General features: G+C 42.7%; 1 protein-coding gene across 1 annotated transcript in view; it reads right to left on the bottom strand.

Annotated features, from left to right (window-relative positions):
* Nucleotides 1-17,841, bottom strand: part of GALNS (galactosamine (N-acetyl)-6-sulfatase) — a 69,723-nt gene extending 51,882 nt beyond the window's left edge. Inside the window, exons 1-4 of the mRNA XM_085845257.1 lie at nt 17,731-17,841; nt 11,629-11,785; nt 11,392-11,515; nt 10,310-10,384 (exon numbers count right to left, since the gene is read on the bottom strand). Coding sequence (XP_085701383.1) covers nt 10,310-10,384; nt 11,392-11,515; nt 11,629-11,785; nt 17,731-17,735 — 361 coding nt within the window. The 5' untranslated portion in view covers nt 17,736-17,841. The remainder of the gene's footprint in view (nt 1-10,309; nt 10,385-11,391; nt 11,516-11,628; nt 11,786-17,730) is intronic.
* Nucleotides 17,842-20,084: the final 2,243 nt, after the last annotated feature.

The raw sequence follows: 20,084 nt of genomic DNA, 5'->3' as shown, positions 1-20,084 counted from the left end.
GAGGATTGTTGAGAATGTAGATGGGGGGTTTTTCAGATGAACCTTCAAGAGAGACATCGTGAGAGTGTGAGATTTGTCAGGATTGAGACATGTTCCACGTGTTGGACCAGTTTGTGATTTTATCCAGATCTGCAGAGAGTGAAGAGGCTGCTGCTTGCCAACCTGAGGGATGACAGATGGTACGGCAGAGGGTGGACTCATCAGCAAAGAGATAAAGAGGATTTTCCAGCGTCAGAGAGATAATAGTGAGACAACATAGTAAGACGTCCAGAAAAAGAAGACTAACTCGTAAACATAATCCATTGAAAGAGTTTATTTCATGTCAGTGATGTCTTGCCCCTTTCCATGAGAGACTAGATCACCTGGAAGCTTTCAAAAAATATTTTAGGCATGAAAAATGTGTCTATTGGCCCAAAGAACGAGAATCAAATCATGAATGGGTAGGTTGCGATTTATTTTTAAAATTCGGACAATAATTGATTGCCCAATTCAAAAAAATGAGGCACAAACTAGCATCGACACCCACCATGAACTAGTATTCTCAAATTTGCGAATCACTGACAACCAGTTTTACTTCCACATCGCTTTCCTCTTGCTTATGGTTCAGGACATTCATCCACCGGTGTTTCAGAAAGATCACAAGTAATGTACCTAAGGGGGATCATGAGTAACATATTCCACCTTGGATATGTTACCTTGGATACTAGGACCAACCCCGCCCGGTTCGGCGTTGTTCCAAGTGTGAGTTGAATCTGGAGCTGCTCTTTCCACCTCATGTTATATAGTCGTCCCTATGTTGCTGTTTGTGTTTCTTCCAATTTTCCGTGTTAAATCGTATCTCGATGTGCTATTTTGTCAAATTTGTTTTCATGTCGCTCAGGCCTTCTCAGATACCCGGAAAGCAAAAATTGTTGCGGTCTTGAGGTTGTTTCTCGTTCTGCTTCTTTATTTTACACAAAATTATGTCCCCTCTGAGTCTTCAACGACATTATTCTATTCCCCTTCCCGAAACTCAAAAAAAAATATTTCAGCAAATAAGAACTTCATTTTTTACTCCAAAACAAGATCTCATGCTACATTCTACTTTATCTTTCCCTTTTCTCAATATCTCCAAACTGAATCTGCATTGAAGGAAATGCTTCTTCCTTCCTCCTGTAAAACATTTTAAAACGCTTCTCCTTCCTAATTTCTCCATCCTGAGTACCCCATGTGTTCTTCATCACGATCTATTCCAGTTCATCTTCTTCAAAAGGCATATTTTACAGACCTGTCTCTCACCTGAGCACTTGGTCCATCAACCCTCCTTAAGGCCCTGTCACACCTTGACGTTTTAGCCAGCGTATGGCAAGGTAACAAAATGTATGCAAAACGCTGGCGTACGCTGAACTATTGATATTTTTCCTAGTTTTGGACGTATTCATAACGAGTTGGACGTATGCATAACGTATTAGTAACGTACACAGAACGTTTCAATCACATAGAGATAACTTATACCAACGAATGCTGAGCGTGTTGTCGGCGTTCACAACCTATGCCCAACGATAGTGTAACTTATGCATAGTGTGTGGCAGCGTATCACCGACGATCACGTGGCGTAGGCTATTCATAGGCTGCGACTCGATGAATCAAATCATAACCGCACTAGACATCGAAGTGTGAAGCTGCTGTCACACCTTGACGTTTTAGCCAGCGTATGCCGACGAACGAAAAAATTTGCCGAACCAAGCTGGCACACGTCGAATACGTTATGGGTAAGTTTTGTATACGTTAAGAGCACACTGGCATACGTCGTAGTACGCTGGCACACGTCGTAGTACACCGAGTACGTCGCCAAATTTTCAGCATGTTGAAAATTTCTCGATGTACTCGGAGTATGACACACGTTCCGCATACGCTGGCCATAAGTTGTAGGCACGTTACGCGATTGTTGACACACGTTACTTGTAAGTTACTCATAAGTCGAAACACGTCGAGGTAATGGTTAGCATCAGTGTTCAGACTCCCTGTTTTTTTTTCTTTCTTCTTCTTCGGTATGACGGGGATGTTGACACTTCGATTTCTAGTGCGGTTATTATTTAAATCGTTGAGCAGCAGCCTCTTAATTATATTATATTATAACCGCACTAGAAATCGAAGTGTCAACATCACCGTCATACCGAAGAAAAAAAAAACCAGGGAGTCTGGAACACTGACGCTAACCATTACCTTGACGTGTTTCGACTTATGAGTAACTTACAAGTAACGTGTGTCGACGTGTGTCAACGATCGCGTAACGTGCCTACAACACGTTACTCATAGGTTAGAAATAAGTTTCGGCTACGCTAAACATTACCTCGACGTGTTTCGACTAATGAGTAACTTACAAGTAACGCGTGTCGACGTGTGTCAACGATCGCGTAACGTGCCTACAACTTATGGCCAGCGTTATGCGGAATGTGTGAGTAATACGCTCGCATACGTCAAAAAATTTCAAGCATGGAAAATTGGTCTAACAGCTCGGCGTACTCCGACATATGCCAGCGTACTACGACGTATGCCAGCGTGCTCTTAACGTATACAAAACCTACCCATACGTATTTGACGTGTGCCAGCGTTTTAGACAAATTTTTCATACGTCGGCATAGGCTGGCTAAATCGTCAAGGTGTGACAGGGCCTTTAGTACAGTCAAAATGTCGGATGACCTCCCACAAATTGCAACAAAAGCAAACTCAACAGATTTTGATTCCTGGATATGCCCTCAGTGACAGAAAAAAAGTCCTAAGGGATCCTCCGGGGGGAAAGTCCTGAAATCATGGAAATCCAAATGGCCGCCACCTGGCTTCGGGGAAAATGAGAAAATTGTAAAGATTGATATTTTAATATGTAAATATATGTTTTTCTGCATTCTAATTGTTTCTAGTTATGGTCAGTATATTTATATATAATAATAATTATAAAAAAGTGAAATGTATTGAGGGTAAAATAAAAAATTATAGCTTTTTTTTGTCCAAAAATGTCAATTTTTTGTCCCGAAAAAAATATATATTTACCTGATACTGATTTTGGCTCCTGGACCAAAAAAAAAAAAAAGAAATGTTGAAGACACAAGATGAAATCAAGTACATGGCAATACAATATAATTATGTAAATCATTGAAACATGACAAAATTCACAATTCCACTCGGGGCAATCACATCTGCCTGACGAAGGTTTCGAAATGAAAATGAAAATTCGCATTAAACTCAGAAACTACAACCATTATAAACGTACTATAAATGTTGAGAAAAATGAAGCGTATTAAAGTTAGAACTCGACAATGTAGTCATCATCCTCATCATTGTCACATGGAGTGTTTGTGCAGCCAGAGCCCCTGCAGTTTCCACAAGCTGGAGTGCACTCAATGTTGTGCTTCTTGCATGTGCATCTCATGGTGCTACATTCAGCCTGGCAGTTGCACCTAATGACATGTAACATCTTTTCAGGAGCTGGAGCTATTGATGTCTGAAGTGGCACAAAACCCTCGTCACACTTCTGCCAACCCCAGTCTGTCGGAAGAAGTTCATCGGCACATCCCTTCCATTCTTGGACTTGCAGATACACGCGCAGGCTGTGATACTTTGCTGCTTCTGATAGTGGTAACGTCTGTGGTTGCACGTGAGAGGAGCTCCAAGCCACCTTGTCCCAGTACTGCTGATACCGGAGGGTGTCCATGGTGTCAGTTGACTTTCCGTTGTTGATTATCACCAATGTTTTTTGTCCTGCATCTGCCACCTCACATACGGAAGCTGGATATGTATCAAAAACTTTGGCCTGCTCACGAAATGTGTTGTTTGCTTTGAACTTTTTGAGGGAAGCTCCCTTTCCAATCCCATGAAGACGAGATGTCGTGCCGCACCCAAGAACTGCATGTAGAAACAGTATGTGCTTGCATATGTCTGTACCAATCATTTTATTTGTAGCCTTGATGCTCCAGATGCAAGGCTTCTTCGTGTTCTTCTTTGGTTCGGGACAAAAGAAGAGGTCATGGGATTCTAAGCTTTCATGGTAGCATAGGAGGACGAGGAGGTCTGTGTCATCACCAACTAACACAGTGTTGGTGACAGTAGCAGACTGCACGGCCTTCAGTACAATCAGGAGATCAGCATCCCCCGAGGCATGGTGTGTCTCACAGTTCTTCTTCTGAAGCTCTTCACTCAACATAAAAATGAATCGCTGTTTATTCTGCCTATTGGCAAGAAACTGTTCCTTTTTCATTGTGAGAGGCATGTCAGCTGTAAATGTCATAGTAGTGCCAGTATTCCCTGTCGACCATCTCTGGTGTGTCATGTCCTTCGTGTTGGTACTCTCATAACCATCAAACATGACTATGGCATCTCCGTACTTCTTCGTTACATAATCAGTGTACTGGTGGCATATGTCTCTATGTAGATCCACGAGACCATGGAATGCGTTGAACAAGTGCCCCGTCATCCAAAACATACTGTTGCCCATCATTGGGGATATCGGCTGGGACATCGGATCCAAGAAGATCCCAGATGGCATCAGCAAAGACTGGCTTGTGTGCGTCTCAGAGCTGAAGAGAGGAATCAAAGAGGGCTGGTGGATAGCTGCACAGTTCATATTTGAAGGCCGACTCCAGTTCTTCTGCTGTCTGTGCAACAGTAACCAGTCTCTGGAAGAGGAGTTGTGGGTTAACCTGGACTTGCTCTCCATCAATCTTGACAGATGACTTCATGCCGAGGATGAAAACTTGGTCTTTCCTCTTAAATGTGTACTCGGCAGGTGTCTTCCCATCCATAGATTTCAATATTTTGGCTCCTACAGCATGTGCTGTATCGATGTTGACGGTGAGATGTGCATGAACTCCAGTGGCAATGTTCCTCAGATGTGGATCACTACTGAACGGATTCCGTTCCTGTAAATACTGAAGAGCTGATAGTGTGTCCTTCTAGTCACGAGATTGTCTTGCCTTGGTCATGTCCTTCTTCTGCTCTCCAGTGTTGTAGTTCACACCTGTGAGCTCCTGCATTGCCTGGTATATTTCTGCACAGGCAGGCATTGATAGTATCCATACCAGCCGTTGTTGCTCTGTCATTCCTCACCCTTGTGTGAGCCCCTGCTGGTCTTCAAACTTCTCATCAGAACTTGTTCGATGATCAGGTCAGATGAAAGACTTGCCCACAGGCGATCACTTCGTTGAACCACATGGAACCCATCAAAACGTTGTTGGACATTGGGATGTTGAGTTTTGAGGTTGGACATCTGCTGCAGATACACCCTCGCAGATTTGGCATACAGGTTGTGGCCCGAGGCTGCCAGGTAAGGCAGCATTTCCTGGATGGCCTGTAGATGTAGTGCCCAGTTCCCAGTGCGCTCTGCCCAGATGTATTTGCGTAGAATGTCTCGCATGTCCATATACTGAACCCAGAGCGCTGAAGTTCAAGAAGATATCTTTGCAGACTCGGCATGCTTCTGAAGGTGGTCTTTGATTCGTTTCAAGACGTCAGACTTGCATACTTCTTCCACAGACTGGGGTTGGCAGAAGTGTGACGAGGGTTTTGTGCCACTTCAGACATCAATAGCTCCAGCTCCTGAAAAAATGTTACGTGTCATTAGGTGCAACTGCCAGACTGAATGTAGCACCATGAGATGCACATGCAAGAAGCACAACATTGAGTGCACTCCAGCTTGTGGAAACTGCAGGGGCTCTGGCTGCACAAACACTCTATGTGACAATGATGAGGATGATGACGACATTGTCGAGTTCTAACTTTAATACGCTTCATTTTTCTCAACATGTATAGTAAGTTTACTAGCAAAGTACCCGCCCATGGGCGGGTACAGTTATCTGTTGAATGGTGTTGGTCCCGTCTTGATCGGATGAAATTGAGAAATTGAAGTTATCCGGTGACCTTGACCCCGTGACCTTTGACCTTGACCCCCTTATGTCCATTCCCAAGGATCACATATGCCAAGTTTCATCTCATTCTATCCAACGGTTTGGCCGTCTATAAAGGACAAACAAACATGAAAAATTGACGTTTTAGTCAATTTATGACGTCATAACTCGAAAACCGGAAGTCGGAAGTGAATGTCGTCAATCAACTGTGTCATTTAATATTGATTATCTGTCGAATGGCGTTGGTCCCGTCTCGATCGAATGAAATTGACCCGGTGACCTTGACCCCATGACCTTTGACCTTGAACTTGACCCCCCCCCCCCTCCAATATCCGTTCTCATGTCCCAAGGATCACTCATGCGAAGTTTCATCTCATTCCATCCAACGGTTCGGCCGCCTATAAAGGACGAACAAACATACATACAAACATATTGTTTTTTTAGTATAGTAGATAATGGATGTAGTTTCTGAGTTTAATGCGAATTTTCATTTTCATTTCAAAACCTTCGTCAGGCAAATGCGATTGCCCCGAGTGGAATTGTGAATTTTGTCATGTTTCAATGATTTACATAATTATATTGTATTGCCATCGACTTGATTTCATCTTGTGTCTTCAACGTGTCTTTTTTTCTTTTTTGTCCAGGAGCCAAAATCGGTATCAGGTAAAAAAAAAAAAATTCGGGACAAAAAATTGACATTTTTTGGACAAAAAAGCTATAATTTTTTTATTTTACCCTCAATACATTTCACTTTTTTGTAATTATTTTTATATATCAATATACTAACCATAACTAGAAACAATTAGAATGCAGAAAAACATATTTACATATTAAAATATCAATCTTTACAATTTTCTCATTTTCCCCGAAGCCGGGTGGTGGCCATATTGGATTTCCATGATTTAAGGACTTTCTCCCCGGAGGATCCCTTAGGAATTTTTTTCTGTCACTGAGGACATATCCAGGAATCAAAATCTGTTGAGTTTGCTTTTGTTGCAACTTGTGGGAGGTTGACCAAATATTTCTGCCAAAATGCCTGTACTACCTCCCATTCCGACGGCGTGACCATTCTCCATGCTTTCAACAAAAATTATTTCCACAAATCCCATGATCTTTATCTCCGTATGCGCAATTTGTGAATCTTGAGAAGACCAGTTTGCAGGGTTGGCTGCTCACGTCAATCAAATCCTTTTTGAAATTTATTTATGGTGACAAACCCCTACGTGTCAGTACCCTCCACACATCTCCTACAAGCCCACGTCCTTCCAACCTCACCCCTTCTGTGTGTCCCCTTCTTCAGCATCGTTCCACTTCATGTCCCCTCTTTCTGCATCCCTCTTCACCCCATACTCTCAAAGCTTCCCCTCACCCCACTCCCTCAAAGCTTCCCCCTAACCCCACTCTCTCAAAGCTCCTCCTCATCCCACCCCTTCTTAGCTTCCGCCTCATCCTGCATGCGCTCAGGTTCCCACCTGTCCCACCCCCTCTCGCTCTTTTGACTTCATTTTTGATATCCTGTTATTTGGTCGTCTTCTTGAGTTCTATGTTGCTTATGCAAAATCACTGGGTACTGACACCTCAATTAGCAATACCTTATTTTGCTTTTCGTATCCGAGTACAATATCCGGTCACAATGTTTTGTTTTCTATGTTCACGCTGGATGGGATCATCAGGTCGTATGTGAGCGTGACTTCCTTGTTTTCAATGATTGCTTTTGGTTCATGTTTCCATGAGTTTTGTGGAACTGGGATATCAAAATTTTTGCAGGTGTGCCAGTGGATTACACTGCAGACACTGTTGTGCCTTTGTGTGTACAGCTGTTTTGACATGAGTTTTTTTTTAACATCCCGATCCCGACTGCGTGCTTTGTTTATATGTTGCAGAATTTCCACTTGTCCGATTGATTCAGTCCCACCATCTTCTTAAAGCCATTGGTATTGTGCCCTGGTCTTGGGCATTTATAATGATTCATTCTCCATCCCTGTTGAGCTATCCTCTTCTTAGCCATTCCAAAGAGCCTTTTTTGTCTTTGACCAGTCTCTCCAATTCTTTATTTTTACCTTCCTGCTCTTTTATCGTTCTCCCAGTTTTCAGTGTATATTTGTAGATATTTCGCTATATACTTAGATCTTGTATATTTTTGCAATCGTGAGCACTTTGTATGTGTTGCTGTTTTGGTTTTGTGTTTGACATCTTCTATTCACACCTGTTTTTGGAAAATTTTTGCTCGGTAGGTTAGGCATACCTTTTTGGCTTGCTTCTTTCCAGTTTGCATACAAATTGGATTCGTATGTCTGTCAAACTTTTCACGTACTCAGCCATATCTACAGTTGTCATTCTGTGCACTTGGTTGAGCTCAATCAGAGCACTACCTCTTTCTTGCCTCGGCAGGTATAATCTCAGAATGCATTGGGTTTTTAAAAAAACGTTTTGTGGTATCTTGTTTTGATATCTAGCTTATTGATTTCCGTTTGTGGCCAGTTTATTATTCCCTACCTGTATTGGAATTCTGGTATTGCGAGTTGGTTTATGGCTTTAAATTTTGTTTCTCAAGGTAAGACATGTTTTCAGTATCAGCCTCGTTCTATGGAGGTATTCTTTGGTAATTGTTTTGCGCGTTTGTTTGTGACATATTTGGTGGCCCTCTTCTACACCGAGGTATTTGTATGATGCTTCGTTGTCCAGCTTCTGTATTGTTGTATCTAAGTCGATTTTTATGTTGTCCGTTTTTGTTGATTTACTACACGAATGTGCACTTGGCACACTTATCTCAGCCAACATCCATTTGAATGTTGTCGCAGTACCCTTTCACTAATTTCAGTTGTTCTACCAGTTTTTAATAGTTCTGAAAAAAAGAGTTTTAAATCATCCAAGTACAGGAGATGTTGTTACCTTTCCTGTTTCTTTCGACATTGTTCTATTAGATGTTAGGTGTGACGTGTGTGCGACGTGTGTGTGTGTGTGTGTGTGTGTGTGTGTGTGTGTGTGTGTGTGTGTGTGTGTGTGTGTGTGTGTGTGTGTGTGTGTGTGTGTGTGTGTGTGTGTGTGTGTGTGTGTGTGTGTGTGTGTGTGTGTGTGTGTGTGTGTGTGGAGAACACAACATATCACAGGTAAATTCAGGACAGTGCAGGCCAGTATAGCATTGTGTATGTTCTTTGCACATTATACAGCAGAGTACAACATATACTGCACCCTGTAAAGCATGCTACAGCAAAGTACAATACAGCACAGATTAAAGTAGCATGGTACAGAATAATGCAGTAAATTAACATAATTTGTCCAGCATGGTGTGGGTTCATGCGGTCTGGTGTTACATATTACAGCTTATAGGTGATTAAGACTGCACAACATAATTTAAGTTACTACAAGTTCGAGTTAGATTATGTTTTGATGATGTTCATTCTTCTTTACTATAAAATATTGCAAAAAGAGTTTAGTTAAATAGCTCCACCCACATGCACACACCTGATCACATCCAGTGTCACATGAAAGGTGGTGATGAAACGACATTCGGTCTCACCATCTACATTATATTGCAGTCAAGTGATGCCCCAACCCTCCCCCTTGGAAGGGTGTTTAACACGTGGTACACGATACCTGCACAGACCTGAATGAAGACTGGGTGGTGGAAATTTGGAACATGAGTCACGCCTGCTGAGCAGCTATAAGAAGGGGGTCCTTTCATTTTTTAATATGGATCTTCTCAATTCCGACTAGAACGGCCACTTGGTAGAGTGCATACCTCCACCAGGCTGATTAGTTTACATTTTGTATCCCACTGATAGACCGGACCTGGATTCGGACCTGAACTAAAATTTAATCAGTTTGTTCTCGTCACCTTGTCCAAATCCGTCCACAACTTTTTCACATATCGTGATATATATCGTTTTCTCCCTTTCACTCAATGGTGAAGAATCCCTTAAAAATTCTTGTATCCGGATACGGATTCAGATCTTCAGCAAAATTGAATCAATTCTTCCTTGTTATATACCAAACTGGCCCACCAGGTTTCGGCCAAATCCGTGCACAACAATTCAGAAAGCCTGCTATAAGTCGTTTTGCCCCTATCTCTCTCAATGGTGAAAAAATAAATCACTTTTTCTCAGATCTCTCAAATTTCTTTCATTTCAGATCTCTCAAATCAGATTTCTCAGATTCTCAAAAATTCTCAGATCAGATCCGGAACCGGATCTTCACCAAAATTTAATCATTTTGTCGGTGTCACACACTCATGCTCTCCACCAAATTCCGTCCGAATCTGTCCAAAACTTTTTGAAATATCCTGTTCATAAACAAACAGGCAGGGATGAAAACAATCTACACCCACCTTCAGCGGCACAGGTAACTAAAGTTTTGCTAAATTGATTACCTGGTTTCATTTTTCAAGAAAACCTTCACCAAAGACCATTAGAACTCAAGAATATCCTTACCATTTCTGGCATGTGCATTGCTTGTGTAGAAGCCATTACGAATTGGTAGCCGGCCAGTCAGTAGGGCAGCACGAGCTGGCAGAAGAAATATTCCCTTATCATCATGGCATCACTACAGTATTATAAAGGCAGTTACAATGTCGCTATCACTCAAGCAAAGTTAATCTTTCATTAATAAAAAAGAAAATGTATGCACACAAAACGCCTGGAGGTGATAACCCTCATGTTTTTGGTGTTGAGAAATCAACCACACTACCGAACATGTCCTTCCACCATGTATTGTGTTACATTCTCTCATTATTGTTGCATTCATAGATGCAATCCTTATACAAACTAGAGAGTTCAGAGAACACATTACCCCCATGCAATGTTCAAGTATATACTTCAACTGAAATAAAATAATGATTTTAAATATCGTTAAAAAATTCAGCAAGTTTAGCGCATTGAAGCAGTGTTTTACACCACCCTGATACATATCCCTGTTTAACATGTCCAAGTAGAACAAAACTGGAGGCTCGTGGAAGTGACAAGAAGACAATTTGTGTTAGGCGGTGTTCAAGTGTGTAATTCAATTAAATAAAAATAAAAATTGTAAAGGTCGTATAAATTAATTCTGGAATTTACTGCTGTTGACGCAGTGTCTGTGACACCACCTTATCGAACATGTTACATTAGTTCTTCGTGCCTCTTGGTTGTGTCCTTTATGACGTCCTTAAAAACAGTAAGTTTCCTGTTTGGAATGATTTTCAATTTTGTTTCACTGCCAGGCAGGCAGACAGAGTTGAAAAAAAAATAAATTAACTCCTCTCTGCACATGCATGATTGAGACAAAGTCAAAGACAATGTTTTGTATAACGGCAGATTTGTTTTCCGATTCATGTTCTAATTTGTGTTGAAAATACAACATTCAATTGAAATAGTTATTCCTCGATCATAAACTGACTGGGAGTCTGCCTTCTCCCAGTCATGTTCCAATTGAAAGGATATTTTGGGCCCTGGCAGTCTCCCTTCCGCCTTCTGAACTCAATCCAGGAGCTTACAAGCAATGAGGAAAACTTCAATAAATCTGGAGAAGTACTTACATGGAGAGCAGAGTGGATTGGCTGTGTAGAAATTAGGAAATATCATGCCCTCTGCAGCCATGCGGTCAAGGTTTGGAGTCTCCATAGCAGGGTTCCCAAACACACCCAGATCACCCCAACCCATCTGCAAACAGGACACAATACCATGCCAGAAGTGTTCTGATTCCAGAAATAATTATGGTACAAGGAAGTATATGTGCCAGGAATACATTGGCAATCATGACTCATTCAACTCACATCATCCATTAACATGATGATAATGTTTGGTTTGCTTGTGTTTCCATTGTTCGCTGTCACAGCAACGGAGAAGGCCAAAGTAAGAGTGATGGAGACGATATGAGAGCTGACGGATGATGACATCATCACAGCCACTGTCCTGGACCACTGCTCACCACTAATGATTACAATTCAAAGTCAAGTCAAAGTAAGTTTTTGGATTATTTTACACCAAACAGTTCTGCTACAATTTAAACAATCATAACTTGTCTGACTTGGTGAAGCTGCACATATGCTCAAATTGAGCTTTTCTACTTTGCTTCATGTGATGTGATAGAGAGGGAATGGTGAAGAGCGATTGGAATGACTCCAAGCTGAGATACGTACGCAGACTAAGCCATGAGGAGTGGCTGAAGGAGGAAGGAATTTTTGACATAAGAAAATAAGTGTTTACGACGGGATCTAAGAGATATCATTAAGATAATGAAGGCGAGACACAATATTGTCACCGGTGGCAGAGGTAAACACACATGCATACATGGAGAAGGAAACTCCAAGGAGGAAAAAGTGGAAAATTAGGAGGGATTTTGGTGGGGTTAATGGGGGTAAAAAAAAAAAAGTCTGAATAGAGGGAAGAGGCTGCAGCCTTCCTGTCTGAAGGATGAGGGATATCACAGCAGAGGGTGGAGTCACCTGCAAATAGATAAAGAGGATTTTCCTAATAGTTAGAGAGATCATTGATGAATATAAGGAATAAGACTGGGCCCAGAACATGTCATTGGGGCACTCCAGCCTTGACAGGAAGAGGAGATGAAAGGATTCCGTTGAGAGCACATGTTGGCTACGAGAGTAGAGAAAGTCAGGAAGCCATGTGTGGAGTTAGCCTTGGATGCTATATGCAGACAGTTTGAAGAGCAAGATGGGATGCCAGACTGTATCGAAAGCTCGAGATATGTCTACAGAGACAGCTCTGAGCTCATGTCTAATATTGAAGGCCTCCATCCATTGTTGCGTGAGGAGAAGCAGCAAGTCCAGGGTCGTGATATTATCTGAATTTGAATTGATGATCTGAGATGAGGTTGTTGGAGAAAAGGAATGATTTCATATCAACTGCGATGATGGATTCCATGACCTTGTTGATTATTGGAAGTAAACTGATTGGTCTGTAGTTGAGGGGATCAGTTTTTGCACCTTTTTCATGTAATGCAATGATGTTGGCTGATTTCCAAGCAGATGGAAGTTGACCTAGCACAAATGACAGGGTGAAAAGGTCAGAGAGAGATCGAGAGCGAGAGAGAGCGAGAGAAAGAGAGAGGGAGAATGTGCAAGAGCAGCAGAGTAGGTTTTAGGAAACGTGAGCTGATGCTGCCCGATCCAGTTGCAGAATCAGAGTCGAGGGTTTCTGGAAAGATCTCCACCTTCTCAGGTGCAAAGGATATAGAGTCAAGGAGCAGTTTTGTATGAGTGGGAAGGGTGGGTACCGACAGTGAGGGGTTTGGAACCCAAGATTTGGAAGCAAACACAGAAATGAGGCATTTAGCCTTCTCAAGAGTGGAGTCAGCTGTGGTCCCATGTGAAGTGAGGGAAGGGATGGAGGAGTATCCTCCTCCAGAGACAGACTTAATTAACAAGGTGCCACCACGTTTTCGAGGAGGGAGATAAGTTTGAAAATTGAATCTTGCAGTTGGCCAGATGTTGTTTTCTGGTTACCAGTCATTTTTAAAAAGTAAGACTTGTGCAATCCTCACTTTGTAAAGCACTCATAAACCAAGGTTTATAAATTCTCAGCACGAGAAACCAATTTGATCATCATGCTCACCCGCACTGCAACTATTTTGAAATTCAAAAGTTTATATCCCGATCACCGTTTGTTAATGTGTGACATCTATTCTCAGGAACAAATTAACACATGGTGATTTTTTTGATTTACAAGTAAAAATTATCAAAATGATCATCTTAAAATAATATCACATCCACTTTAACTGTGGACCATCCGCTCAGCCTTTATGGTTTGATGACCAAGCATAATAGCCAGCTTATAATCATGCCATCTGCTAATTACATCGTATAATCTGTTATGAATTGATAAAATTTAAAGCATAAATCAGTAAATGTGTTATTTGAGGGTGTCAATAAAGTTAAGTTTACCGTCACTAATATAATGGAAGTGTTTAATGCAATTGGATTATGTGCGATATTTCAGGAGCGTGTGTGAGTTGATTGTCTACCTCTTCATAATCGGCTTCCACGTGTGTGGTCATAGTTATCCTACTGTAAAGATCGCTGCCCCACTGCAAGAATGTACTGTTGCAGAGCAACCACCAAGAATCATCAGGTTTCTACTTGGTGAATGTGTCAAACCAAGTGATATTTTTTAAGAGAAAGACTGCACAATATGGTATGAACTACATGTCAAGCAAAAATGTGTACAAATGATATGAGCAGTTTCGAAAAGGATGGGTTTTCGTGTCTTACCTTCCCTATTTGCCTGTCCTGGTACATGAGACCTGTCTGGGTTCGGGTGTCTTATCCATCTCCATGTCGGTATCATCGACACTAATAAATGTCAGTTTGTATGTCTCCTTCCTAACTCCAAAACCATGAAACCTATCAGCCTGAAACATTGCAGGCATACTAAGAAAACTCCAAGGAAGTGCACAAGTGAAAATTGTGTGTTTGGGTTAATTAAAACACCCCTTTGAAGATAAATTAACGGCCTTATTTAATTATAGCAAACGTAGTGAGCTTCATACTTAACGCGTGCACATGAGAGAATAGGAAACAACAACAACAACAACAACAACACAATACCCTGGCAATTTGGAATCCGTGTCATTGGCGATGACCCTTTTGCTTCCGGTTTTTTTTTTGGGGGAATGATGCATGCCGGGAGATAAAGGCATCGTCGGAAACATGAAAGACCCAAATATCAGACATGGTGTATATTTCCTCCACTGATTTTACTAAAGATCTCTCCCACATCATCAAAAAATAATTTTTAATTGTGATTTACAATATTTGATCGCTGATCCCAAATCCAGGCCGAAGTAACCGGAAATTGCAGCATCGAATGCAAGAAGAATTCTACGTTCGCTTCTCGGCTTTGCCTAATCCATATTATCCTTCATCAGGCGCATCCTCGGTCGCCGCACTCGATAAGGTCTAAAGGCGTATCCTAGGAAACATCGCTGGGATCTGAAGCCACCATGTTTTTTGGCCTGCTCAACCTTGCCTTGACTTGGAACAGGCCGCAACGATTTCTTTATGATAAAGCCTTTTTTTTCACTTTAGTCACTCATATTGAATCCCTCTTCATGATGGCTCCGAATCGTTGTGTACATCGCTTTTGTAAGTCCTATATAGTTTTCAAATTAGGAGCTTGGAGCGATTTCATGCATTATATGATATGATTTTCCACGATCTACTCTCATGGACTAATTAAAGTAGATCATCGAAATATTATTTCGGTTTTGAGGATCGGACATCGTCCGGAATCTGTTGTGAAATTTGATAGTTTAAAGACATAACGAGTCTTATAACTAAGCCGAGATACTGATTTACTTTAAGCAAGCAAGGTTATGTTCCCTCCTTCTCCATACACACACAAGAAAATGTGAAATTTCCAAAGGATTAAAGTTATCTTTTTATACTGTTTGGAGAATTATATTGAGTAAACAAAAGATTTTGGAAGATAACAAAATTAACCAGCTTCATTGAGTTATATGATTTTAATGTATCCACTGCTAGACCCCACGCCCTGTCCTCCAAAGGGACTGCCTATCCGTAGCATCTGCCAGATCTGTGTGTATATTTTCGGAGGATTCCCGAGGTGCTCAACAGGGAATCAAAGCAAATCTGGTGAAAAACAGACGTTTAAAAAAAAAAAATTTACAACATTTGCACGGACCCCGAACCGATGTGCCACGTGACACATGCACAGATGAGCAGGCAACATGGCGGATTTTCTGCAATGTATATATTACGGACGATTGAACTTTGCGATGTCTCCAGGGATGTTCTGCATTAAGCAGCAACTCTTTTGTGGATAAAGTCATTATTTGAACAAATTCATGCTATTTCATTAACTGCTGTGTGCGTGGTGAAGACCGGCTTTAAAGTTAAAGGGATCCTATATGATATGCGACAACCGGGACAACTGTTCTTTCTCAACCATTTCATTGGAGTGCTAGCATGAGTGCTTAAGCCAATTGCCGAGTGCCCACTGCCGATAGTGGTACGGTGCTACGTCATTCTGAGCGAATCGTTCACTCACCGCAGACGCTTTTTTCCGCACCATGTTATTCAGAGCGAGTGGTTCGTGCTCCGTCGACCTGAACGAGTGGTTCGTGCTCCGTCGACCTGAACGAGTGGTTCGTGCTCCGTCGACCTGAACGAGTGGTTCGTGCTCCGTCGACCTGAACGAGTGGTTCGTGCTCCGTCGACCTGAACGAGTGGTTCGTGCTCCGTCGACCTGAACGAGTGGTTCGTGCTCCGTCGACCTGAACGAGTGGTTCGTGCTCCGTCGACCTGAACGAGTGGTTCGTGCTCCGTCGACCTGAACGAGTGGTTCGTGCTCCGTCGACCTGAACGAGTGGTTCGTGCTCCGTCGACCTGAACGAGTGGTTCGTGCTCCGTCGACCTGAACGAGTGGTTCGTGCTCCGTCGACCTGAACGAGTGGTTCGTGCTCCGTCGACCTGAGCGAGTGGTTCGTGCTCCGTCGCCCTGAGCGAGTGGTTCCTGCTCCGTCACCCTGAGCGAGTGGTTCATGCTCCGTCAACCTGAGCGAGTGGTTCGTTCTCCTTCACCCTGAGCGAGTGGTTCGTGCTCCATCGCCCTGATCGAGTGGTTCGTGCTCTGTCAACCTGAGCGAGAGGTTCGTGCTCTGTCACCCTGAGCGAGTGGTTCCTGCACCGTCACCCTGAGCGAGAGGTTCGTGCTCTGTCACCCTGAGTGAGTGGTTCATGCACCATCACCCTGAGCGAGTGGTTCGTGCTCCATCACCCTGTGCAAGTGGTTCATGCTCCGTCATTGTGTGCGAGTTGTTGTGAAATAACACCCGATTTCCGAGCTGCTTGCCGCATTAAAATGTTTTCTACATTACCGAGCCAAATTTTTTTTTCTACACGTCACACGCAGTTGTTTATAAAGGTTAATGTTTGTGAACATATCCCTGAAACGTCTATATAAATGCAACGTTGTTTTTCAGTGAAAGCCACTCGAGGTTTCTGGGTTGTATACAGTAAGTACTGGAATTTGTAATCACACTTACTCCAAACTGCCACTTCCCGAAAAATTGCCATTATCAGCCAAGCACGAGTGTGTGTGTTTGTTTGTGTGTGTGTATGTGTGTGTGTGTGTGGTTCATAAAGCATAACATATTATATCTGCTAACTCCTACACACACATATATATATATATATATATATATATATATATATATATATATATATATATATATATATATATATATATATATATATATATATATATATATATATATATATATATATATCGATGGTGTTTGTCTCCGGACATGGCTGGGCAGGGTTTGTCGCCTGACGTGTCTGGGCGGTGTTTATGTCCCGATGGGAGGTTGTGGCTGGACGTGTCCGAGCGAGAGGTGTTCGTCTCCGGCCAGCTTGGCTCCAGACGTATCCGGGCGATGTTTGTCTCTGGACGCGTCCAGACAGTGCTTATGTCCGGACGGGAGTTTGTCTCCGGACGCGTCCGGGCGGTATTTATGTCTTTGTTACAATGTTATCATTGTTTATATTATCGATTTTGTAATTAGAATGCCATGCCATGGTAGAAGGATGTATTGAGCAGTTTTATATACCTTAACATGGTGTGCGTTTAAAACGTGGGAATTCTCATTGATTTATTGTAGTTACTTAGTCTAATAAACTCAGGAGGTCATGACGATCATTTTATTCCATAACATTCCACATCAGAACGCTCCAGTAGAACTCGCCAAGAAATATGACACACACACACACACACACACACACACACACACACACACACACACACACACACACACACACACACACACACACACACACACACACACACACACACACACACACACACACACACACACACACACACACACACACACACACCTCATCCATTTATAGTAGAGTCTTAAAGGGTCAACAGCGTCGTCGGGGTCTTGCGGGTCTTTTGGGTCTTTGAGTTCCTCTGCGTCTTTTAGGTCCTGGGGTCTTATGGGTCTTCGGGGTGTTTTGGGCCCTCAGGGATGAAAAAAATAATAATTAATATACAATGTCAAAGCTTGTATAAGAGCTAACACAGAATGTATAACAAGGGGAGCAGGAGACAAGAGGGATGAGATAGGAACGCAGAAAATATTGGGGAATAGATACATGAGGAGATCTGTGGAAGAGAGAGGAATGTGGTGGGGTACACTGGGTAAACAAGATGGACACTACAGGGACTTTGAGGAAGGGAAGCAGGGAATTTGAAGGAGGTGGGTTTGCAGTGGATTAGCGGGAGTAGAAAAGATAGTGTGTTTTTTTTGTTATCTATTTTGGGGAAAATATGGAGGAAAATAAGAGATGGTGGTGAAGAGCTATTTTGAAGACCTGAAGGGAAGAGTGGGATTGAAGAGTGTGTGAGAGTTTTTTCCAAAGGAGGGAAAAAAGAGGAATGAAAGAGTGAAGGTGAGCAGTGATTCTTGATTTTGGTAGTTTAACCTGAGGGGGGTTGCTGGTGTACCTTGAGTGTCCTGCAGAAATGTGGGCGGGACAGACAGCAGACAGTACAGGGGGGGGGGCGAGGCTGGAGAGGAGATGGTAGACGACCGAAAGACCACCGACCTGCCTGCGGTGAGAGTGAGAGGCCCAAAGACTCAGCCTCATCGTGGGAGATGCCAATGATCCGAAATGCCTTGGTTTCCACAGCGTGAAGCCGAGAAAGGTGGGAGGCAGGAGCACCAGCCCAAAGGGGACAGTAGTGCTCCATCAGGCTGTGGACAAAAGCTTTGTATGTGGTCAGGAGCTCAGGAGGGCCGAGGAAGGACTTTGCACGACGGAGTATGCCCAATCGGCGACTGGTTTTGGAGGCCAGCTTGGAGATGTGGCTTTCCAGGGAAAGATCATGGCAGATAGTGAGACCCAAAAGTTTGAATGAAAGGACTTCAAGAGGATTGCTGAAAAAGTAGATGGGGGGGGGGGGTTCCAGATGGCCCTTTCAGAGACATAGTGAATGTGAGATTTGTCAGGATTGAAAGACATATTCCACATGTTGGACCAGCTTGTAATTTTATCCAGATCTGCAGTGAGCGAAGAAGCTGCTGCTTGCTGATCTGAGGGATGACAGATTGTACGGCAGAGGGTGGAGTCATCAGCAAAGAGATAAAGAGGATTTTCCAGAGAGTCGGAGAGGTCATTGATGAATACGAGAAAAAGAACAGGGCTCAGAACGCTGCCTTAAGGAACTCCAGCCTGGACAGGAAGAGGGGATGAGAGAACTCCATTTAGGGCCACACATTGACTGTGACAGAAGAGGAAGTCTGTGAGCCTTGAGTGGGGATGGCTTTGGATACCATAGGAAGAGAGTTTGGTGAGCAGGGCAGGGTGCCAGACAGTGTGAAAAGCACACGATATGTCGAGGGAGATGTCTCTGATTTCATGTCTGGCATTAAGGACCTCCACCCATTGTTGGGAAAGCAGGAGCAGCAAGTCGAAGATCAAGTGACCTGGTCTGAATCCAAATTGATGATCGGAAATTAAGCCATTGGAGAAGAGGAAGGATTTAATGTTGGAAGCGATGATTCCATAACCTTGCTGATGATTGGGAGAAGGCTCATTGGTCTGTAGTTGCAGGGATCTGTCTTTGCACCTTTTTTATTCAGGGCAGTAATGTTTGCTGATTTCCAGGCAGAAGGTGGATGACCTTGAGAAAATGAGAGGGTGAATAGAACAGAGAGAGGGTGAGCAAGAGCAGCACAGAATGTTTTTAGGACACGTGGGTTAATGCCGTCTGGACCGGTTGCAGAATCTGAGTCGAGGTTTGACAGCAAGCTCTCCACCTTGTCTGGAGAAAAGGACAGAGTTCAGGAACAGCTGGGTGCGACTGGATAAGGTGGGTACAGAAAGTGATGGGTTTAGGACACAATATTTAGAAGCAAACAGTGTTTCAGGCATTTTGGGCCTTTTGGGTCCTTAAAAGCTTTGTCCTGAAAAAAATGTATTTTGGTTCTTTTGAGTCTTTGATGTATTTTGTGTCTTTTGGGTATTATCAAACTTGATGCCACCCAAATAAAAGTATGCGTAAAAGTAATATAGGTCTTCTGGGTCTTTTTGGTCATGGGGAACTTTTGGGTCATCTGGGTCTTTTGGTTCTTTGGGGTCTTCAAAGGTCGAAGGGTTCTCAGCAGTGTAAAGGGTCAAAAGGTACATTCGAATAGTGCATAATTAATTAATACACAAAAAGTATGCCCCACACACACTTA

This window comes from Eptatretus burgeri, chromosome 11, assembly GCF_056783735.1.
Source record: "Eptatretus burgeri isolate ZD-2024b chromosome 11, Ebu_testis_v1, whole genome shotgun sequence".
NCBI lineage: Eukaryota > Metazoa > Chordata > Myxini > Myxiniformes > Myxinidae > Eptatretus > Eptatretus burgeri.
The sequence above is the reverse complement of the archived record's forward strand: the minus strand, read 5'-3'. Positions and strand labels throughout refer to the sequence as shown.